The sequence below is a fragment of the Alosa sapidissima genome, chromosome 14 (assembly GCF_018492685.1).
Source record: "Alosa sapidissima isolate fAloSap1 chromosome 14, fAloSap1.pri, whole genome shotgun sequence".
Taxonomy (NCBI): Eukaryota; Metazoa; Chordata; class Actinopteri; order Clupeiformes; family Clupeidae; genus Alosa; species Alosa sapidissima.
In genome coordinates this window covers 30,009,625-30,034,093 of record NC_055970.1, presented here as the reverse complement: position 1 = coordinate 30,034,093, position 24,469 = coordinate 30,009,625, and the positions used below count along the sequence as shown (strand labels likewise).

The 24,469-nt window shown below is 47.4% G+C and overlaps 1 protein-coding gene across 1 annotated transcript in view; it reads left to right on the top strand.

The window, feature by feature from the left end:
* The window catches only part of si:ch211-186j3.6 (neural-cadherin), a 163,405-nt gene that overhangs the window by 71,523 nt on the left and 67,413 nt on the right, over positions 1-24,469 (top strand). The window contains 13 exon segments of the mRNA XM_042062681.1: positions 1,698-1,870; positions 4,272-4,400; positions 4,402-4,441; positions 6,198-6,368; positions 6,529-6,701; positions 8,085-8,252; positions 10,011-10,260; positions 11,327-11,454; positions 15,015-15,201; positions 17,118-17,261; positions 19,391-19,674; positions 20,209-21,811; positions 22,654-22,747. Of these exon segments, the coding sequence (XP_041918615.1) occupies positions 1,698-1,870; positions 4,272-4,400; positions 4,402-4,441; positions 6,198-6,368; positions 6,529-6,701; positions 8,085-8,252; positions 10,011-10,260; positions 11,327-11,454; positions 15,015-15,201; positions 17,118-17,261; positions 19,391-19,674; positions 20,209-21,811; positions 22,654-22,747 (3,544 nt within the window).

Below are 24,469 nucleotides of genomic sequence, written 5' to 3'. Positions count from 1 at the left end.
TGTTGTTAGGGACTGCGTGTGTACATGTTTCTGTGCTGGAGCTCTCCTCAGTCCTCCAGCACCCTCCCCCCCCCCCCCCCCCCCCCCCCCCGCCCCAACACACACACACACACACACACACACACACATACACACCCCTACTGCGTTATCACCCCCAGCCCCACCCTCTCCTCCTCTCTGTCTCCTCCAGCCCCTGACACCAGCAGCCCTGGAGCTTCTGATTGGAATTAGAATCGATCTCATATCCTCTCTGCCATCCGCACACCTCTATGGCCCCAGCAGCATGTGCTGTAGTGTCAGTGCAGCGGGACCAGGGGGACCAGACACCTGTGCCTCCGTGTGTGTGTGTGTGTGTGTGTGTGTGTGTGTGTGTGTGTGTGGGCACCTCAGCTTCTGATGGAGGGCTCTTTCATGTGTTCCCCCTGAGGAGAGGAGAGATAGGAGGGGCGATAGCTGCTGGGGTGAGTGATGGTCCAGCCGTGCCCCCCCCCCCCCCCCTCCCAGTACCCCTCCTGGTGTCTGCTGGGTCAGCCCCTGCCCCCTGGGCTCCCTCTGTCTCTGCAAATAAAAGGCGACTTGTTAAGCATGTCTGAACACGGTCGCCCGCACACACACACACACGCACACACACACACACACACACGCACACATACTGTAGGCACACACTTGGTACAGGCGCATACATATACGGTATGCAAGTGTTTCAGTCACATACTTACTCACATTCGCTCCAAATGGAAATGTCATCAAGAAGACAAGACCATGTGAGGGATGGAAATTGGCCGCCCACACTCTCCTTCAGAGTGCGTGTGCACACACACACACACACACACACACACACACACACACACACACACATACACACACACACAGAGTGAATACTCATTCACTTTCCCCAGGCCTCAGGAGAGGAGAAGGGTCGTGGTCGTTAGGAGAGAGAAAGCCCCTCGGCCGCAGATGGACGAGTGTCACCATGTGTTGCCGTGGCGCCGAGGGGACAGGAGTAGGCTAGCCTTTGAGCTATCAGCACTAGAGACTGGCACTTTGAAGGAGAACACACTGCCAGTCATGCAGCCAGTGAGGACATCAGGAGGTTGGGGGTATTAGTTCAGGTATGAGAAGGCATGCGGCAGATTGGGACACAGAGCTGATAAAAGAAAGGACAAACAAGCTGATGGACGTGAGTGTATGAAGGTGCAAATAAATGATTGAAGTTAGGAAGTGGGGAAAACAAGCTGTGAAGGGAGAAAGAATACCTGCCAGACTGTTCGGTCACTGAACCTGCTGTCCATTCACAGCTCGTGATCTCTGAGTGCTGCAAAATCTTCCAGTTAATCATCAAGCAGACCACTGTGCTTAGGTCCACCATGGGGCCACTGATGCCCATAATGGGCGCTATTCATCCTCCTCTTTTCATTCATCCTCTCACATGCCTTCAGCAGCACTGTTTAATCCAAGGCTGTGTGAAGCCACTTACAAAGGCGTGTCCCCATAGAAATGTATGTATTCATGTGAATCACCTTTACAGTATTTTCTCCACTGTGTGAGAAATGGCTTTTTGTGAAAGGCTATCAGATTGTCCTCTGTGCAGCGGAGATGCTGCTGTGCGGCACGCCGGTACGGTGTTCAGAATGGTCCTGCTAAGATGAACAGGTCGCCGCAGTAAATTAATAAAGCCTTGTAATTGGTCTGTGCAGGTTTGATCCGCCTCCGCTCCAGCCCGCCCCCGAGGCTGCAGGGGGTGGAATATGTGCTGAACGTCACAGCGACGGACGACAACGCCTCCGGAGGTCCACAGCCCCTGTCCACCACAGCCCAGGTCGTGGTGAGAGTCGATGATGTCAACAACAACAAGCCTGTCTTCGAGCAGGTGTGCCCTCCTCACCTTTTGTCTGTCCCATGATGAACTGTGATGAGAACTTGTATTGTTCATTCCTTTGCATCTTTCTCAGTCTTCCCCCCTTTTTCATATGAGTATATGTGATTAAGAATCCTAGTGTTCATGGTGGACCTGTTATCTAGAGATTCATTAAGCATTTCTGCTCCTCCATCTAATCCTATCACCCTCCCCATCTACAAATCTGCGCTCGGTCTGTTTACCTATCCCCTATCTTCTCTTCATCTCTCTCTCTCTCTCTGCGCTTTCTTTCTGCCTCTCATCTTCACCTCCCTCCCTCTCTCCCTCTCCTCCCTCTCTCCCTCTCTCTTTCTATCCCCAAGTGGAGTGATTAGCCTGCCCAGCCACTCTATTTCTAGATCATCTAAGGTTTTTTTTTAATTAAGCGTTTGAAATATCTGCCGAATCATCATGGGCCTACCTGCGTTCTGCCGATGTCTCAATTTCAAATGAGATGGGCTTAACCCTAGAGATATTTGTAAGTCTGGAGCGCTGCAGTCTCTCTTCTCCTCCCTCTTTGCTCTGTACCTCTGGGCTTTATGTGTGCCATGGAGCCTGCCTCTTGGCAGACCCCCCCCCCCCCCCCCCCTCACTCCCTGTGTTTTGGGAGTGCTTTTGTCTATAGAGCCACGTCTCAACAGCGCGGCTAGGTGGTAAATGCGATTTAGCCTCCTCTTAACGTGAGGTCAGGCGCTGTTTCAAAAGGATGAGGATGGTGTTTTTTTTGCAGCTCCTTTTCAGCTTCCTTGAATTGGGCTATCTGAGCTTGTTTAACGTTATAGTTACGTGTGGAGACTACTATGCCTTCAGCTTTGGTTACAAATTATCCCACGAATATCTATCTCTGCATTTTTGTCTGCATCTCCTGTGCCCCGTATCTTGGCCTGTGTCTCTCAGTGCATCTCTCTCCATGCATCTGTGTGTGTGTGTGTGTGTGTGTGTGTGTGTATGTGTGTGTGTGTGTGTTTGCGGCACCACCACTCTCGCCGCTCAGTATGGGAGTGGGGAGCCCAGCAGGCAGAGAGCGGGAGGCTTTCATGTGAAGTTTGCGCCCTCCTCTCCTCCCCCTCTCCCCCCTTCGTCAGCCCCTCAGGTTTTATGTGTTTGGCGGAGACTCAGTCCGTTCCTGTGGATTTGTGAACATCAGTGACTCACTCCTTCCTAAGAGGAGCGCCGTCTCCCGAGCCCTGGCCCCCGTCTGTGCCGGAGCCAGGATCCGGAATGTTCCGAGTGAGGGGCATAGGGAGCATTGCCTTTTTTCTCTTTTTTTGTGTGCATGTGTGTGTGTGTTTGTGTGTTTACTTGTATAGTTGCATTGGAATGGGGGAGTTTTTTGAATCTGCCAAAGGTGTCTTTCATCTCCCAGAATCCTCTTGGGGCATTAGCTTGCAGGATGAGCTCTGACCTCGGAGTTGGCTGCAGGGATGTTGCAGGAGTACGGTTTGTTGAGGATGGTTCAGGGAAGGGGGGGGAGGGAAGGGGGAGAGGGGGGGGCACTAGCAGGAGAAGGAAGAAGGATGGTGGAAAAGAAGCCTTTTGTCCTTAATTAGATGTCAGAAGTAACCATCAAAAGGGCACAAGTGATTTGGGAATTTTCGTTTTCCTGTCTTATTTTTTGCAATTGTCTCAATTTCTTCAGAGAATAGCTTAAAAATGGTATGAACTGGGAAGTTGGGGAGGTTTTTAATTCAGTTATTTGGACTGTTTCTTCCCTTTCATCAGCCTTTTTTATATCTCTCTCTCTCACACACACACACACACACACACACACACAACACACACACACACCCACACACACACACACACACACACACACATACACATGCATTCTCCTACAGATGAAGATTAGGATGAGGGGTAGTGTATGGGTGCCAGAGCATGGCCCAATTATCTCTGCTTTCTTGCTTCTTCCCCAGTCATCCACCTGGGTGGAATCGATTCAAGGCCTCTTCAATTATAAAACACAGATGAGCCTCAACATGGAAAAATATTGCAGGATTAAATAGATTTTTTCCGCTTCTCTTCCTCTACACTCTACACAGGGCCATCCCTCCATCCTTACTGGCCCAACATGCACTCCTCCTCTCCTCTCTTCCCCTTTCCTCTCACATGTTTCTTATGTTGTCCTTTTCTATTGAGACCGAATTTCTGCCATTTAACTTCCCTACTACTCTTTTCAATGGGACGCATTACTTTAGACAGTGATTGCTGTCTGGTTCCATTTAGTGTTTAGTCTTTACTTACCAGCTTTACTTACCCTTTCCCTCCCTCTCACTTTATTTCTATGCTCTCTCTCTCCTTTGCCTTACTCCCCTTCTCCTCCTCTCTCTCTCTCTCTCATTCACTCTCTCCCTCTGTGTCTCTCCATCCACAGTGTCAGCAGTATAAGGAGCGGAGTTCTGTCTTGGAGAACCAGCCGGCGGGGACATTCGTGGTGCAGGTGCACGCCGTGGACGCAGATGAGGGGGCCAATGGGAAAGTGACGTATGGCTTCATGCACCGGGGACAGCACCATCCCCGCTTTTAATATCGACCCAGACACAGGTAGTCCCATCAACACAGACACTGGCCAAACAAATAACCATAGCTCCTCACAGTGCTGCTGCTCTACCGCAACACCACACACACTACTCATTTGGCAATGTGGACAGCCTCATATGCACATATTGCTTCGTTTTGGTGCTATGTTGTGGTGAGACATTATTGGTATAGTTAAGCCGTGTTCTAATATGGTGATGTGAAGAGGGGACTATATGTTAATGTCTTGCTGTTCAGCAGAGGAACTCCGGTGAGAATGCCATCGCTGTACTTTTTTGCCAGCTCTTCAGTTACTTAATATAGGTGGGCTATAAATATGGGGATCTCTCAGTTGAATTTTTGCACAATAATTAGTGCTTTATTGGAAGGTTGTCCTGAATAAAAGTACCTATATGCCAGGACTGCAGAAATGGAAATAGCCACTACTGCTGTGCTGTTCATTATGAAATACAGATATGGTTTTCCTTACAGTCGTGGCCAAATTTTTTAAGACCATCTTGAAAATGTACTAATTTCTTCTAAATAGTTGTCATCGTTAATTAAACTGATTGCATGAAATGTCATCATCCTTACGTTGGCCTAATGGTAATCAATTCACAATTTTCAATGTAGTGTAAGTAAACACTTGACTGAGCACTTGGCTGTGTTGTTGCCTTTTCTAAAAGCCCAAGCAAATGGGTTAAAAAGCCTCACTCATGCACATGCAGAGGGCACACATTGTGGTTCTTCACCAGAGAGGCGATTCTAAATGAGCGATTAGTGAGAAGTTATTAGTGAGAAGTATAAGTATTGTGAGACTGATGCTGACTATGCAGTTGTGAAATGAGCTGATTCAGGGACCTTCGTGGAGAAGCGTTCTGAAGTGTTATCTTAAACTCATGGCCACGACTGTATGTTACTTTGGGAGGTGTGTCCCTTTCTGAGTTACACCTCACAGAAATTGATGGAGTAGCTGATCATTCTCCAATTCACTGTGATTCCGTTAACCATAACCCTTCCACCGTCTGCCTGGGGTAATGGTGTCTGAAGTCTGTGTCCTCCCATTTTCTCTCTCTCTCCCTCTCTCTCTTTCTCTCTCTCTGTCTGTCTGTCTCTCTCCCTCCCTACTACGCTTGGCACTCTCTTCACTCCACCTCTTTTTCATATGCTAAAGTTCATGCTTTGAAGAGCTCTGCCAATTTTCAAAGTTCAATCTAATTCACTTTAATCACATCCTTTCAGAAGTGTGTTGGCAATCACACAAGAAAGAAAGGGACAGCGTTTAAGAAATCCTATCCTCTTCAAAGAAATGAATCACTTAGGAAAATATAAGTATTCACTGCCCATCAATCAGTGAGCTTCTAAGGAAAGGAATGGAGCGAGAGAAAGAAAAGGAATGGAGAGAGAGAAAAAAAGAAAGGATGGACTCTACATTCTACATAACTTCACTTTCTTTTTGAGCATTCACACACATTTTACATTAGGTTTGTCCAAAAGCTGTAATGGCTGGAGGTGTATTCTGCTGTCCATCACGCTCACAGTGTTATATTAAGAGAGACGCACTCCTGTGCTTTTGGAATAGGCTGCCGGTAGGAAGTTAATCAAACTCCGGCGCAGCTGTGAAAAGCTCGGTGGGATGCATCCGTAATAGAGTTCTGACATGCATCAGAATCACAGATCAGAGCCGTGCGGCAGACCGACGCTGGCCAGACAGCGCACCTTTTGTTTTGTGCCAGGGAGCCTGAGCGGCCGACTGATAACCGCGGAAATGATTTGATCTCAGGTGTGATCGTCACGGCCAGGAAGTTCGACCGTGAGCGGCAGAGAGAATACGCTGTGACGGTGACAGCCACCGACCAGGCCGCCGACCCGCTTATTGGAATCTGCCAGCTCAACATCCTCATTCTCGATGAGAACGATAACAGCCCCAAGTTCGAGAACCTCCGATATGAATGTGAGTTCATAAAAATACAAAGATACACAGATATATGAAAATATGAAAATACACACTCACCTGGACCCACATCACTACACACACACACACACACACACACACACCTACACACACCAGCATCATTATTGGGGTATTCACTCTGTGCACTCTCATTCCATAGACTTCCTGCGTGAGGACACCATGACTGGCACAAGTTTTCTGCGTGTGGCTGCGCACGATGATGACTACGGCTCCTACGCGGCCATCACCTACTCCATGTCCAAAGAGCAGCCTGAGTACCTCCAGGTCAACCCGGTCACTGGCTGGGTCTACGTCAAACAGCCCATCTCCCAGGTCAGTCCCTCGCCATCGCCACAGCACATCACATCAACATCTTTCTCCTAAAAAAAAATCAAATGCAGGACCAAGTGGAACGGAATGGGAGAGGGACACAAGGTAGGAAGAAAGCAGTTGGAAGAACATTTGCATTCAGCTGTCTTGTTCTTGTACAGTTCCATCTGGTTCAGAACTAACTCTGTATTAAAACAGCAGGATCAGGCACAAGTCAGTCCCACATGGAGTTCAGACCATATATATAAATATACCATATATATATATTCCACTGCTTGGTTGAATTTCCCATTGTCCTACGTAATTTAGAACGACCATTAACCGTATGTTATTTGCACACCTATGAAGTAGATCCATTTTTTTGGCCGTATCACACTTGTATATTAATTCGCCAAACTCATTGCGAAGTTTAAATTAACCGTCACGTTGCATCCGAGCTGTAAAATGCAGACGTTCAGAACATAGTAACATTGTAGCATATCACGGAGGTGGCTTTTAGCTAGATGGATGACAGCAGGCTAAGTAAAATAGTGATGTTTCAAAGCTAAAGTTCATCAGAATCTTGGGATATGCCTGCCTGACAACGGGAGAGATAGAACTAACGACTGGCTTTTGGCCGTAGCAACCATCCATTTAGAACTAGTAATGGCAGTTTGTCCTGCAAGTTGAGAATTTAGTTGATATGTGTCGGAAGAAATTAGTTCTACAAACAAGACAGTTTTAGCTATTAAAACGTTCAACAGGAAATTAACACAATGCATGTGGCAACAGTGGAATAAGCGGGAAAATGGACTCCAAGGTCTGTTCACAGAAATTAATGCACTTACATATAATTACATGTGAGTCACCTAGTTACCTAATTGTTGCTTAGTGCAGTACTTCTCCCTTGATTTGAATACATATGTCTAGCTTGTAACTTTGCCTACAGGCTACACTGAATGTTTATCAGCATGGGATACTCTTGGCGGTGCTTTTATTTGTCTGTCTGTTAAGTAGTGTCATGTGGATGCCAAATTTATGCACAATCTGCCTCATGATCCGAAGGCATGTTTACCACACAGAGCCAGTGTGAGGCTGTTGCCATGGTGACAGTGGTCCAGACAGAGCGGTTGTGCCTGGGAGTAACTGGTGTGGCCGCAAGGCAGCCAGGCGCTGGTGTGTGTGAGGGTCCCGCATACACACGGCTGCTGTAAACTGTAAACCAGCAGAGGGGGTGTCACTTTGACATCAGTGCTTGGAAGGTGCCAGAGAGGAAACACGCACACACACACACACACACACACACACACACACGCCGACAAAGAGAAAGAGAAAGAGAGAGAGAGAGACTTTCTAAGTGCTGAAGGGGAAAAGTGAAGTCTGACTGACGTGTTCCTTTGGTTGCAGAGATCCTACATCAGCAGGCAGATTTTCGCCACAGACGGGGGAAACCGAAGCAGCTCAGTCGAGCTGGCGGTCACCATCACCAACGTGAAGAACCAGCCCCCACAGTGGGAGAGGGACACTTATGAGGTGGTCCTACCGGAGAACACCGTCAGGGACACACCCGTAGTGGTACGTCATGCAGCCTGGCTAAGGCATTAGCTGTCTGAACACAACTTCTTTTTTAATAACAGGACACCTTTTTTTTTACAGCACAGCCTTATTGCTGCCAAAGGCCACATGCTTGGTGTAATATTTAGCTCATGAGCTTGTTCGGAGCGAATTGCATATGGCCGATTTTATGGGAGGACATTTAGCAAAAGCAATTTGGGTTAAGTGCCTTGCTCAGCTGCGCAACAAATCCCGTCTGGAGTTTGAACTGACAACCTTCCGGTCCTTGCTATGGATTACTTGGCCATTAAAACAGGGCTCAGAGCCCCATCGCTGCCACTATGCCCATTATTTGTGTGCTTCAAGCACTCCAAAAGGCTGTGTGTGACTGAATAAAAATAGCAATTTAAAACGTGCTGACATTGTATGGTGGGTTGCTCGTCCAATGTGTTTACGCTATTGTTTTGTCCATGATGTGCAAAATGCATTGCATAGAGCTATGCATCATATTCCCTAAGACCAAAGCCCTGCGGCCCTCTCAGATACTAAGTGATTTGTGCTCTGCTGGTCATTGCACTGCACAAAGCATTATACATAATGTGCTTCAAAACGCAGTGGTGTCATTGTGTGTGAGGTCCGCTTTAACCTCTACACTGAACACAATGCATGTGGCACTGATCACCATGACTCTGCTCTGAGGTAACCCATGATTGTCGTAACGAGCTGTCGTGTGGAAAACTGCTGCCTTTCTGCCTTGCTCTGCTGAGGGTCTCTCATTCAGACTTAACCTTGCAGATAATAACAGGTACTGAGTGTGTGTGCTTGTGGTAATATTCAGTTGACTTGACTTTCACAGTTAATACACTTCAACTGCAGAAAGTGATCTTGAGCTTTTTGAGAACTTACTTTTGGTCTTCCCCTCTCCATGTGCCCTTAATGTCCTGGGACAGCCCTTCTCCGTTCAGACAGTCCATTCCCATCAGGCTCTTCTCCCCCCACCCGACCCCACACAGCCCAATCCCCAACCCACCACCCCCTAGTCCAGCAGGGTGTCTATTTTTAAAAGCACTGCCTCACCCCCTCCATCAGACTGGGGAGAGGACCAATCACTCACCCTGGATTATTAATGGCCATTTACTCCGACTTCTTACCCCCACTTCATTCTTTTTAAACCACTCCTCTGCTTCAGGATTGGAAATTAATTTGCCAGAGTTTCTCTGGTTCCTTTATGGGCTATTAAGGCTGTTAAAAATGCAGATGAATATTTTATTTAAGGAGGGAGAGACTGCTGGGACTGGGAAGGATGGATCTACAGATAGAGTGACTTGTATTGCTTTCATGGATCGACTGTAAAAAATATTTATTTTCTTGTTAGCTGGGGGTGTAATGGAGCTTGCTTCCCGTTTTAATTGCTAGGGCAAGGAGATGTTTGCTTCGCTCACTTTTTGAGCGGAGACAGATGATTAGGAGGGAGGTTTACTTTCCGTCGAACTGCCTCGTCTGCTGCCAGTGTTTTCACATATGGGATGACCGGTAATGAATATGCATGTCTGACCACGCACAAAGCCACAGGGCTGTATTCATTTTGAACCAAGTATGCAATTTTTCAAAATTTGGTTTTAACGAGGGCTTCAATAACAATTATCATATTTCACTGCTGGTAATTTGTACCACATGCAGCCTCTGTTGGCCCACAAATATGCATTTAGATTGCTTGGGCTTCAGGCAGCTCCAGCTTGTGTAAATTGGACATCTCCTGTCCTTGTGTGAAACCTGCAGACGGTCAAAGCCACCTCACCGCTGGGAGACCCCAGGGTGACCTATAACCTGGAGGATGGGATGGTGCCGGAGACCAACATGCCCGTGCGCTTCTACCTGACGCCCAACCGCGAAGACGGCTCCGCCTCCATCCTGGTGGCCGAGCCGCTGGACTACGAGACCACTCGCCACTTCACTCTGCGTGTGCGTGCCCAGAATGTCGCCGCTGTGCCCCTCGCTGCTTTCACCACGGTCTACGTCAACGTCACAGGTAATGGCCACAGCCTCACTCTTTCCCCAAGAAAATATTGCCCTTTGGAATAGCACCATAAGAGTAATGTGATGCGTCTCTATATGACTCATGACATACCACCGTTCAATCCCTTCAATCCCGTTCAATCCCTTTTTCTATCTCTTGAAGTGCATCTCTCACACAAGTTCTTTCAACTAATCAGTCCTGATGGTTCTTTAGAGACCGTGGAGGAATAATTAATCTGCCTGGTTTTTGCCCCCTACCTCATTTGCCTCCTGTGCTCTCTTCTTAATCTGGACCGCAGCAATGCCCACTGCAGGGGGCTCAGATCTACAGTAGGAGTGAGAGGCCAGATGAGGTCGGCTGCTGGGGAGAAAAAGGGGTTGTAATGGATTTGGCCCTTGTGTTTAATTCATGGATTAAGACTTTTTACACTGAGAAAATGAAAACCCTCAAGTCCATCAGATAGAGATTAGAGTCAGTCAGCCCATTAAGGGTTTGACCTGAAATGAGCTGTCCTAGGATGTCTCACCGGAACAGCATTTCGAGGAAAATCACTCTTAGTTTGTGCCCCACTTGATGAGTTTTGTGTCAAGTGAGTACCACATTGATAATGCATGCTCATTTGAGGCAACATGTCAAATATTCACATCCATTTACATTTCAAAAGTAAAGGTTGCGCTAAGTTTGTGGTGAGTGACTGAAGGACAGCATGTAACCTTTTGCAGAGGATAATTTCCACCTCCTTTCTTAACAAAAAAGGATTCTGTTAAAAGCTTTAGAAAAAAAAAGAGAAATCCGCTCCTTAGAGTCAACAAGGGGCCTTTGATGTCCCTCAGAGTCTCTTGTGGCTGCATTGGAAGGCTCCTATTCATCACTGTCAACAAATGTTTAGCCAAGGATACCCAGTGGTGTATAAAGCTGTGACAGCTGAAAAGCTTTTGTAATTCAGTAGGGGAGAGTGGCCTTAGAACCTTATTAAAATCCCTCCTGACGACAAGCAGAGGGGGAGAGAGAGAGAGAAAACCGAGTGAGCCAAACGATGAAAAATCACTGCTGCATGTTCCTGCTTCCTGCCTGACAGATGTCAACGACAACGTGCCCTTCTTCACCTCATCCATCTACGAGGCCTCCGTGACCGAGGGGGCAGAGATTGGGACCCTGGTGCTGCAGGTGTCGGCCAACGACTTGGACCTCGGCCTTAACGGAAAGGTGAGTAAAGCTGACCGCATGCTCTAACATGCCGAGATCAAATTCCTCTGCAAACTGGACAACACTCATGTTTTAATGAGCTATTATCAGCTTTTACCCACTATATTAGAGCTCAACAACAGAGGAATTAGGACTAAGGTTGATTTTACTTTCTGCTGATTAAGTTAATAAAGATTATAAATCCCTGTGAGCCTAGCTGCTTTGTGTGATAATATTAGCATTGCGTTGACGTGGCTAGTTGAGCATAAATTGGATGGTGATGTTACACAGTTTGCTTTTGCTCTCTCAGCATGCTCTCCTGTTTGATCTTAAATAATTGACTCTTGGATAGGCAGTAGCTTGCATAAGACTCTTATTTTCTCACTGTCAAGCTTATCTATGATTTCCGCAGTTATTGTCATGAATCCTTGCTTAGTCAAGTGAAATAAATCTTATAATTAAAAGCAGTACACTGTGACCTTCATAAACACTATCATAAAGAAATGTATTGTTACATACCTGTATGTTAATGTATTATAAACAAATGTATTGTTGCATACTGTACCTGTATGCCTTAAGTATTTTACTTTACAATAGTCTATGCGCATCAGAACAATATAGAAAATGTATCTACGTTATAGTATTTTGGACAAGCCTACAACAGCTGATGAGGGTTCTAGGAGTTTGTTCCTTCATGTTAGGTGCTAGATGTTTCATGACATGTTTGTGATGCCAAAATTAATTGGGGGTCAATGGAATGCTCATGGTCATGTATTAGCCTCAGACCCTCCCATAGGTGGTATGCTTTCCGAACGTCCGCCAATACCCCCTTGGGTATTCACCACTCTCAAGAATCAAACGCAGGACCCTCTGCATGATACTCACCTTCTCTAACCACTATGTTATCCTTTAGGAACATAGCAAATAGGGACTGAACATAGATACTGAACACATTTATGTAAAGCAGCCAGACTATGTCAAAGTCTAAGTCATTTGGGATGAGGAAGGAGTTGTAAGCCGTAGGTCAAGCAGGAGCATCCCACAATCTCACCACTCAAATGCATGAGAAGGAAGCAATCCTTTTGCAGCCATCCACGTCCTCCAATTGAAGATAATCTAGAGGGAAAATGTATTCCAGCAGCTAAGAATCATGGCAGATTGCAGTTAATTAGACAGCCCAGAATGTGTGTTCACCTACATGTGTGTAATTCCCCCTCAGTCTTACAGCCCTTGGCCTGTGAAGACCTCCATCTTCATTATACAGTATAATCAACTGATAGCACACACGACGCATAGGAGAAGTAAAGAATAACGGAAAGAAAGTAAAATATTATGCTTTATTATGTGAGGTTAGGCTACTGTGTATGGAATCTTCCCGCCTAGATTTGTGTATGTATGGAAAACTCAGTATTATCACGTATTTTATGATGAAGATACACCTGCTTTTACTGACAGTCACTAATCTTTCCTGAACCAGGGCTCCATCCATGACACTGTCATGCAAAATAAACTAAAAACACTGCAAAAAATGCAAAGTTCAAGTATCCCTGTGCTTTTTATCAAATGAAGCCCTTAGCAATGTTCAAACTGAAAAGGAATAATAAATACAAATAGGGTCCATGGCATTCTTTTTTCCAATTTCCTTTTGTCTGGTGTCAAATAGGTTATTGGTGTCTGGGGCATCTCAGGCCTGGTGGCTGTATGAGACTGCTAGATGTCAAACTTATCTGAAAGATAAACAGGCAGTTTAAGAAGACTGCAAATATTGTAGGGTAATGGCATCTAGGCTACAAACAAGTTGAAATACACAAATGACTAAACTGTTGTTGTCTTCGACTGCTTAATAATCCATTTGGTGGTTGCTAGTGGAAATGAAGTGGGGGTGGCAATTCAAATATGTGATCTGAGATGGCTCAACCAAGACACATGTTGATCAATGTGTGAGCAGCCTCCTTGGCCACTTTTCAAACCCGCCTGTTTCCTCCAGCCCTCATTCCTCATTCCAAGTCCAAACAGCGTAGACTACCAACTGCAGTATCAGCTGTATGGAAATCTCCGTGTCACCCATGACCCGCTCCGATGTGCTCCTGCCCCAAACTCATTTCCTGTATCATATTAGTTACGCAATAGATGGTTGCATAAGAGATTAATTAGAAACACAGACCCAATTAACATTCGCATTTTGAAGTTATCAGTGTTTTCTCAAAATTATGTGCTACAAAGACTGTTTATCTTAATGTATTTGCAATGGAGATGTATGCGTGTACTGCATTCATAAATAAATGTTTCGACTTCACATAATTTTGCTATTTTGAAGTGTGCTGTTTCGGCAGGCCTCAGTGTATATGTATGTGAGGGTGACTCCTAGATTGAGGTGCTATTGTAATAATCCATTAAAAACAGAAAATACGCCTAGTCAGGTCTACGTGTGCAGTCTATAGGCTCTCAGTACTGACCTAATGACCCGCCTATCCTTGTGTATGTGTAGAGAAGGCTGTGCAAATAAGCTCCTTTTCTTAAAAAACGTCTCTTTTTTTCTCCTTCTCTCTCTTTCTCTCAATCTCTGTATCTCTTCTCATGCACAGTGTTCATGACATTTCTCTCAACCGTAGAGCCTCGCGATGTTTGTCTGATAATTGATTTGACTTCAAGGATAGTGTGGGTTGGATTTCATCTGCCCTTTTTTTTACATGGAATGCTTTACGAGCACAAGGCTGTCCTTGGCTGCTTAATTAGTTTCACTGGCTTCAGTAGTCTCTCAATAGCAGACTCAATCATAGCGACTATGCATTCTCACATTTAGATAATGAATATCATTTGTGGGCGTAAATGCTAATGTAGTTGCTCCCCCCTTCTCTGTCCATTGAAGATGCCAGTTGTTTTTAATAACCTGACCCCCTACAAGCTTTTTATTATGGCATTACATTTAATTCAGCTTTTTATTTTCACTATTTGTGCTAATTCAGACAGCGGGGCACCATTTATCAAACATGTCGTGCTGTTTTACAGCGGCCGCTCAATGAATTGTATGCGATAATTGCTATTTGAGGCCGCTGGGGGCCATTCAGAATCAGCCTGAGCACCTCGTTGTCATTTCAAGCTTTTGGCGCAGCACTCAGAAGGGCTCATTGTTTCTCAGGTGAATAGGTCTTGATTTTCCTGCTACCTGCAAACTGGGAGGCAATATGTCTTTGTGACGGAGAGTAAAAATAAGCACAGACTGAGGGGTCCCCCTAGGTTATTATTATTGGATAGAGCATGAACCCACACGGCTCCTGTACAACTTAATTAAAGTGGGAGTTAAAAATGGGTTGGCAAAGTGCCTTAGTGGCATTCAGGGGTCACACTCATGATGGTAGGTAAATCATAAGTGTGTGTTTGAGAGTAGTTTCAGTTCAGTTCAGTTCAGTTCAGTTCAGTTCAGTTCAACCCAGACACTTCTGCACTTCTCCAAGCCCTCTAGTTCTTCAGTTGAATTTCCTGAACTACCTTGAATATGTCAGAACAAAATGGACACGCTTCTGACCCTGCACCTCTTTCTCTCCCTGTTCTCTGACCACCGTGCACCCTCCTGTCCACAGATATCCTACTCTCTGCTGAACGACCGCAGTGGGGACTATCAGTTTTTCCGCATTGATCCCGAGGTGGGCTCCATCTACACAGAGGCGGTGTTCGACCGCGAGACCAAGGGCTCCTACCTGCTGGAGGTGAAGTCAGTGGATGGATGGGAGTCAGCTAGGCCGGGCAGACATGGGCAGCCCAACTCGGGTAAGCCTGGCTCCAGTGATCACCACAGTCTGGTTTAGCTCCACACCCCCAACAGCTTAAATCCATTTATTCCATTCCATTTATTATGAATTCGACAACACCAGCCTTACCCTACTAAATCAATTAATGTGATTCACTTGGATTGGTTATGATGTGGTTATTTTCACATTTTTTTTAAATGCATGAAAAACAGTTCACGCACACTTTATGGGTTGTTACAGTAAGTGTAGCACTCTGAATAAATTGTAAGTTGTTAAACATTAACTACCACAAACTGAAAACTGAGTATTTGATTTATTTAGCAGCAGTCCTCCATATTAATGAGCGCAGGAGAGATGTGAAGGTTGTATGTCTGTATCTGTATCTGCCAGCACTCTGGCCAACAGCTGCCCCTCATCCCAACAACTCACCAGCTCTGCCAGGGCACACGTGTTTACATCTGAGGGAAATGTGTTTTTTTTTTTTTTTTATCCAGATAGTCATGGATTATCAAATGTGTCTCCCCTGGCTTTGTTCATTATGACATTTCTGAGTGTAAACAGTGCTTAAATATTAAAATAAGGAAAAAAAGATTTCTTCCCCTGATATAAATGTTAAATGAAGGCCTAGAAAGAGGACTGGCAAGGCTTCACAGTGATCTCCTCCCAGGCTGTGTTGTTGCCATTTAGAATCAGTTCCTCACCCCTTGTTCCTTCTCTCTCTGTTTCCTTCTCATGCTTTGGCTTAGGCTCTTGCTTGCTATTTCTTAATTTGTATTTCTATACACTATACATTTACCCTCCACACATACATCAGGTGTGCATGTATTTATATCTGGCATTTGCATTGGCATATGAGCACAAACATCCCTATATACTGTTTATATAGTGTATATAAATAAATAACACACAGACAGTCTCTCTTTAATGTCTTTAGATGCTATATTGGTGGCTCTGAGATGGGGCTGTAGTGACGCATTGATGGCATGCCAGTGAGATAGAAAGAGAGATTAAAAAGCAGAAGAGGAGGAGGTGGAGGAGGAGAGTTGCTCCTGCAGTGGTGTAATCCTGACCACGTCTCTCTGTAGCTTGAGTGAAGCTGTCAGCCACTGACAGGGGCCTCTGTTCCACGCCACTGTTGGCAAAACAGCGCTGCAGCGCTCCGTTCACCAGTGAGAGCCTCAGCTTCTTGCATCAGAAGCTCCGCGTCTCCTCCATCCACACATCTACACATGGCGTCTGCTGCCTCTGTCTCACTGTCAGAATGGAGAGGCATGAAAATTTCAGGGCCGGCTCTGTTCTTCCTCTGCTGTTCTTCCTCTTCTGCCCCCTCGTCTCCTCTCCCACACCCCACAGTTTGACTCCTTTAACACTGTTTTAAACTGCCCGATTTTTGCAACCGGCTTAAATAATTTATCTTATCTCCAGAAATATATTGCAAATTATGTTCCTTTTGATACTCATATCAAAGGAAGCCTATTATATCAGCATCCCCCCCCTCCCCACACATACACACACACACACACACACACACCCTCAACTCCCCTATCAATCCCAGCCATGCCCCTCAGGGGTCCTCTTCCACATCTGTCTACTGATGGCATCAGACACAAAACATGGCCAAGATGAGAGGCAGAGATAGGGGGGTTGCATGGAAAGTAAATGAGAATGGGAGAAAATGGCGCATGGATGTGTGTAGAGAATAGAGAGAATCTAGATGATACAGGAAAAACAAATGAAATGGAAAGAGAGATAAGATTAGGGAAAGAGAATGAGTGTGTGTGTGCATGAGGGTGAGTAAATGAGTGTGTGTGTGTGTGTGTGTGTGTGTGTGTGTGTGTGTTAGAGAGAAAGATAGAAGGAGAGAGAGAGAGGCTCAGGTTGACAGAATAAGAGCAGCGCTTGTGTTTAATCTCCCAATCTTTTGCTCTCCCTCAGACACGGCGTATGTGCGCATTTTCATCAGTGACGTCAATGATAACAAGCCCATCTTCGCCCAGGCGGTCTATGAAGTCGACGTCGACGAGGATGCTGATGTTGGCTCCACCATCGTCACCATGAGCGCTAATGATGAGGATGAAGGTAGGTGGACCAGTCAGCCAGTTCTGAAATGCCAGCTCATGTTATCATCGCCAAATATCAGTTCATGGTTGTTATGTATGTTTATTTTTGCATGCTTGCATGTTGGAACTTCTGTTTTCCAGGAATGTAACATACCAACTAAATATTTGATTGTGCACAGCAGGACGTGGAGAATATATATGCCTTTCGAATACTGTGGATTCAGTTCTCTCGCGGCTGTGCTCTTCCATTTGCAGACATGTCAATTCTCCCACCTGCTCCATGTTTGCAGCAGCAGAAAATATTCCTCCACTACTCGCCCAAGCCCCGGTGACCTTTCCCAAGCATTAGCTCTTGTTTTCCCCCCTGTACCACTCAGGAGAGCACAGACTGCCTCTGCACAAACCAGAGAAGCTCTTTCACCAGCTTAGCTGCATCTCTCTCTCTCTCTCTCTCTCTCTCTCTCTCATTCTCTCTCTCTCATTTTCTCTCTCGTTCTCTCTCTCTCTCTCTCTCTCTCTGTCTGGCTCCTCTCCCCTCTGCCCCCGTACTCTCATGCACGCGGGTCCAACAAGTGCAACAGACAGCCCCCCTGCCAGTATTCTCTGAATGTCCTCCTGTCGCGAGGCTCCCTTTGCTGTTTATTCCCGCCGTAACTCACTCACTTTTCAACCAGCAAACCCCAGCCCCGGCCCCAGCCACTGTAACCAGCAGCTGATAAATCCGCCCATGAAGGGAGGGGTGGGGGGTCACCCCCTCTGGTGCTACTGTAGTGCGCTGACTATCCGTCAGGCCAGGCGCGGTGGAGGGGAAGGCCAGTGGTGGTGGTGGTTGCGGCAGGGGAGTAAGAGGCGAGTGGTTTTATCGGGCGTTTATCATGGCGGAGCTGGATGCTGCCTGTGCCTGCGGAGAGCCGCTGATGATTGGGCCACGCAGAAGGGCACGCTCCATCTTTACCGCCTCGGCATGGCACCGAGCGACGCAGCATCGGCCGGGGTAGAGTGTGCCAACCATCTCAGCGCAGGAGCAGCAGATTAGGCTAGGAGAGCGAGAGCGAACGAGTGAAATGTGTGTGTGTGTGTGTGTGTGTGTGTGTGTGTGTGTGTGTGTGTGTGTGTGTGTGTGTGTGAGGAGATGTTATTTCTCCAAGTTTAACCCCAAGGGTCATTTCTGAGAAGGCTCCCCGCCCATTGTTTCTTCTTCCCTCCTCCATTTCCCCTTCGTCAGCAGGATGGCTTTAGCCCATGGAGAACAGATAAAAACATGGCACACATGGGAATACGTCTTTGCACTGTGTTTGTTTATCCTTTTTGTTTGTTTACATATTTTTGCTCTCACTCTGCAAGGCCTCCTCTGGGATCAAATCGCAGTACAGTGTAGTAGAAAAAAAGAAAAGGGAGAAAAAAGAAAAAAAAAACTAATAAGAAAAGTGAAGATGTTTTCATTCGTTTGCCTTTGACATTCCACTGTTTAATTGGTGCCTCCAAACACAAAGAAGTGTGCTTAAGCATGCTATCCCTACCTCCCTTTCATGTTGCACATAGATTTCGAGACTCCCAAACCCTGTGAGAAAACAAATCTCGCTTTCTCCCTTTGGTTCACCTAAGCAGAGGGAGTATCGGATTCCCATTGAGGTGTGCTGGTGTGCCTTACCAAGCAGCCTAATTGGCGGCAGCCGTGTGCAGTCGATGTCTTTACCGGCTGCACAAAATTCTGGGTTTGAAGCGAGGGCTTAATTATGAGAGTAAGTGAGACTAAATGGGTTCAGGTTACGCACAACTTTTCTCGTCGCCCGAAAAAATTCCTCAGCAGTAAACGGAGCCAGCCTTCGGAGCCTCCGTGCTTGAAATATACGATCAAGTGTTTATTTTAAAGCCAGCTGAGACTCACAGAGAAACCATCAAATTAGCTTTTACCGACCTGGAATCTCACCAAGTAATTGTAGCGGTTTCACAAAGTTTTTCATTTATTTAGGCTATTTGTGTTGGAATTAAAAGAGCCGAAGTGCCAAGATGATTGTCGTGTGTGAAGTGACATTTATGGATTTTGCCAAACTGGTTGGTCTCAGCAGATTTATAGGCCATGTTGAGTTCAGAACCTTATCAGCACTGTCCCCAACCTCCACCTTTATCTGCTGCCACACCTTACAGGTGCCAATGCCAAGCTCCGCTACCAGATCACGTCAGGCAACACGGGTGGGGTGTTTGACGTGGAGCCAGAGGTGGGCACCATCTTTATTGCGCAGCCTCTGGACTATGAGCAGAACAAGCGATACACCCTCCACGTGCTGGCCTCCGATGGGAAGTGGGAGGACTACGCCACCGTGGACGTTAATGTGGTCAACAAGAACGATGAGGCTCCGGTGTTCACCATGAACGAGTACTATGGCAGTGTGACAGAGGAGCTAGATGGCTCTCCTGTATTTGTTCTGCAGGTAAGGAGCAAGAATCACTTGTATTCAAAAATCAAATGTGACTTGAGAAAGGCATTGGAAAACTCATAGATTATCTGGCCATTTTCATCAATCACACAGCAAATTGGGGATGAATATAGTAAAGGCTTGATTTTCTTATTATGATCAGTCAAATTGGATTGAATTTAATTGGATATTTACCAACTGATCTACTGTGTTTATGATCTGCCCATTTGAACTCCTTTGTTAGGGTATTTCATTTTCTGTGAAAGCAAAATGATTCATTTGCAGACACTGGAGGGCAAACCAAAAAAGGCTCTCGAGCTATTTGAGAGCAGACTTTTGACTACTTTTGACTACGAGTAAAGGGGAAAGTTTCTCTGAATAGCTTTCGAGAACTAGTTTTCAAAACAAGACTGATCCCATGGATGAGTCAGTGTCAGCAGCCTTCAATAATTAAAGAGTGTTGAGCTCCGGCGAAAGAAAAAAAAAAAGGCAAGAGGAGAGTTAGCCGTGCTGAAGTAAACCCAGGCAATATTCTCTTTGATGTTGTAGGTAACTGCCTCTGACCCAGATAAGGATGCTGACCAAGAAGCCCTGCGGTATTCACTCCATGGCCAAGGAGCAGAGAGTGAGTTCATAATTGATGAGGTGACAGGGAAGATCTACGCCCAGCGGACACTGGACCGCGAGCAGCGTGCCGCCTGGCGCTTCGTGGTGCTGGCCACGGACGAGGGCGGCGAGGGGCTCACGGGCTTCACCGACGTCATCATCAACGTGTGGGACATCAACGACAACGCGCCGGTCTTCGCCTGCGCGCCCGACAACTGCCACGGCAGCGTACCGGAGAACTCGCTGCCGGGCACCGCCGTCATGGAGATGACGGCCACCGACCTGGACGACGCGGCCGTGGGCCAGAACGCCGTGCTCACGTACCGGATCTTGGGGAGCGGCGGCGGCGAAATGTTCACCATCAACCCGTCCACGGGGACCATCTCGGTGGCGCGCAGCGGGCTGGACCGCGAGCTGACCGACGCGTACACGCTGGTGGTGGAGGCGCGGGACGGCGGCGGCATGAGCAGCACGGCCACGGTGAGCGTGCGCGTGAGCGACGTCAACGACCACGTGCCGCGCTTCCTGGAGCGCTCGTGCCACGCCGCCGTCCCCGAGAGCGCCGAGCCCAACGCGGCGGTGCTGGAGCTGGCGGCCGAGGACGCCGACGCCGGCGAGAACTCGCTGCTCACCTTCAGCGTGGTGGCCGGCGACCCCGAGCAGAAGTTCTTCGTGGAGAGCCAGCGCGCCGAGCGGCGCGGCACGCTGCGCCTGAAGAAGCGACTGGACTACGAGCGTCCGGCCGAGCAGCGCTTCAACCTGACGCTGCGCGTGGAGGACCTGGAGTACTCCAGCGTGCTGCACTGCGTGGTGGAGGTGCTCGACTGCAACGACCACGCGCCCGTCTTCATCCCCCACTTCCTGCCGCTGCCGCCCGTCCGGGAGGACCTGCCCGTGGGCTCCAGCCTGGCCACGCTGGCCGCCACCGACTCGGACTCCGGCCTCAACCGCCAGATCACCTACAGCATCGCCCCGGAGTCCGACCCCCTCCACATTTTCCGCGTGGACCAGACCGGCCTGGTGACAGTGGCCAGCCCGCTCGACCGGGAGAGCGCCCCCCAGCACTACCTGGTCATCCTGGCCACGGACCACGGCACGCCCGCGCTGACCGGCACCGCCACCGTCCAGCTCTCCCTGGTGGACGTCAACGATAACGGTCCAGAGTTTGAGGCGGCGTACGCCCCCGTAGTGATGGAGAACGCTCTGGGACCTCAGATTGTGATGCTGAACCAGACGTCGTCGCTGCTGCACGTGGTGGACAGGGACGCAGAGGAGAACGGCGGGCCCTTCACCTTCACCATGCCGCTGGAGTTCCGCCTCGCCAACGACTTCTACCTGCAGGACAACGGCAATGGCACGGCCACCATCACCGCCCTGCGCGAGTTCAACCGGGAGAGCCAGAAGGAGTTCTTCCTCCCCATCATCATGACGGATAGTGGTCACCCTCCAATGACAGTCACAAACACGCTCACGGTCACCATCGGAGATGAAAACGATCATGCCCACCAGGCGGGAGAGAAGGAGATCTACATTAATAGCCATAGAGGTGAGACTAAAGTCATTGAAAAGTCTTGTCTTGTCTTATCTTGTCTTGTCTTGTCTTGTGCTCCCATAGTTCCAATAAAACCTCTCTTAGCATGCCCTCGAGAAGTAAGAGAGAAAAGGAAAGCTTGTAAAAATGTTCGATAATTCAATTCAATAAAAAAACTCAACAATAAACCAATTCTGAAATAGCACCATTCAGACTTTGTTTTTAATGCCATCATAGCCCTTGACTATTCTTGGGTAAGTGCTAAAAATGTTTGTTAAGAGAAGGAAATTGATTTCATAGTCGTTGACTCCTTTCTTTTTACCGGGCTTGGTATGAATAAGTTATATGAGTAATATGTATATATGTGTCATTTGTGATCCTGGTACATTTTGTTCAGCATGGTAGTGACACCAGTATGATCAGCACTGAGCACAATGAGGAGGGAATGGATATTGCGCGTTGGTTAGGGTAGGGCCAGATTAGCAGCATTAGCTCAGGGTCACATCTCCGACTGGTTTCCATACCTCATACCTGACTGTGGAGTGCAAGTCCCCTTAAAAGCTTTTCCTCTTGGCAAATCCTGGCCCATGTCCATTATGTTTGTTCCACTCTCAAAAAGCCTGTATCTAAATGTAGAACAAAGACTTAACATTCACTTAGACACACATCCACACACACTCACTCACTCACACACACACACACACACACACACACACACACACACACACACACACACACACACACACACACACACACACACACACACACACACACACACGCACACACACGCACTCAGTCAATCCCCTACACAAAATATACAGCTGTCTAAATCTATTTCCACCTCCTCCTCTCTGCAGGACGAATGCCAACCACCATCTTGGGGAAGGTCTATTCCCCCGATCCGGATGACTGGGACAACAAGACCTACGCCTTTGAGGGACACATCCCAAAGTAAGCTGTTCCTTCAATCTCCCACGCTCTGCCCCCCCCCTCTCTCTCTCTCTCTCTGTGCCTCTGTCGCTCCTCACATCTCTCACTCTTTCATCAGCGCTCGCTCTTCATCTCCCTGCCAATCCAGCCTTCTCGTCTCCCTCCATCCTTCTGCTTCCCCTCCCGAGTCCCACAGCTTCATCGCCATGCTCTTAAAAGACCCGCAGCAAGCCATTTTTCCCTCTCTTCTTCCTCCAGCCTCCCTTGATCTGTCTCTTTCTCCCTCCATCTGTCTTTCATTCTCTCTCTCTCCCTCTCTCTCTCTCTCTCTGCCCCCCCCCCTCTCTCTCTTTCTCTGCCCCCCTCCCTTCGTGTTGTTGTAGTTGGGCTGTGGGGCATGAAGCAGAGCAGAGGTTTGACAGGGTGTTTTTGAGGCACACTAAGCCCTGAGACATCTCTGAGAGTCCCCACCCCCACCTGAGCCATCTGCCCCCCCCACACACACACACCCCCACACCCCCCCCCCCCCCCCTTCCAAAAGCACTGCTCATGTCACACAACACACAAAAAATCTCCCCTGATGGCCTCAGATCCAAAAAATCTACACTCAAAAAGAATTTATTAATTTCACTCTCAATTTCTCTCTCGTAGAGAGTAGCTTGCAAGAGCAAGGAGCTGTTGAATCTGTACAGATTTAATATTTAATTACCTCTCTTGCCTCTCTGGCCTATGTACATGTGTGTATAAGTGAATGTGTGTGTGTGTGTGTGTGTGCGTGTGTGTTATTAAGAGAGTATGAGTGTTTGTATTTTGTCTATGTGTGTGTGTGTGTGTGTGTATGTGTGTGCGTGCATGTGTGCACATGTGTGTGTTTGTGTGTTATTAAGACAGCGTGAGTGTTTTTATTTCGTGTGTGTGTGTGTGTGTGTGTGTGTGTGTGTGTGTGTGTGTGTGTGTGTGTGTGTGTGTGTGTGTGTGTGTGTGTGTGTGTGTGTGTGTGTGCGTGCGTGCGTGCGTGTGTGTGTTTTGAGTGACACTATCTGTCTGATGATGTGAACTGATGTGTGAATGTGTACGTATAGGGTCACCACAGCATGCAAAAGCACAGGAAGCAGGCTGATAAAGAGTGAGATGCGCTGTTGTGTCAGGGGAGATTGTTTTGGATCCGAGTGCTTTTGATTGTGGCTGCTTGATTCCGATGAGATGTGGCGTTCTCTTTCTCCCTGATAAACCCGTCTTGATGTCTGTCCTTCCTCCTTATCTCCACGTCTTATCTCCACGTTAGCTCAGACGGACGCTCTCCCTCCCCGTGTTCAGCTCTCCTCTCCGGAGTCCTCCTGGGATTCTGGACAGAGCTCCCGTCGCTGAATCACTGCATCCGCTCTGACACTTGTGCACACTCACCGTTTCACGTGTCCCCTTGTTTACTCCCGACGGACCACGAGGATCAACAGGAGCCTCACGGCTCTTCACATCTCCCCATTTAGCTCACTAACCCTCTAACTTCCCATCGTTTTTTTCTTCCTCTCATGCCATCGCTGTAGAATTCTCCTCCCTCCTCTCTATCAAATGCAATTTTGAAGGTGCTTTATTAGCATCGTTATTCAGATACAGTGTTGTCAGAGAGCTGTTATTTTGTAAATTTTGTAAAAACACTGAAAAATGCATTTGTCACAATATGAATGTCATTTGTACACCCACACGTACGTAAACAAACTCACCCGCATAACATACACACACACA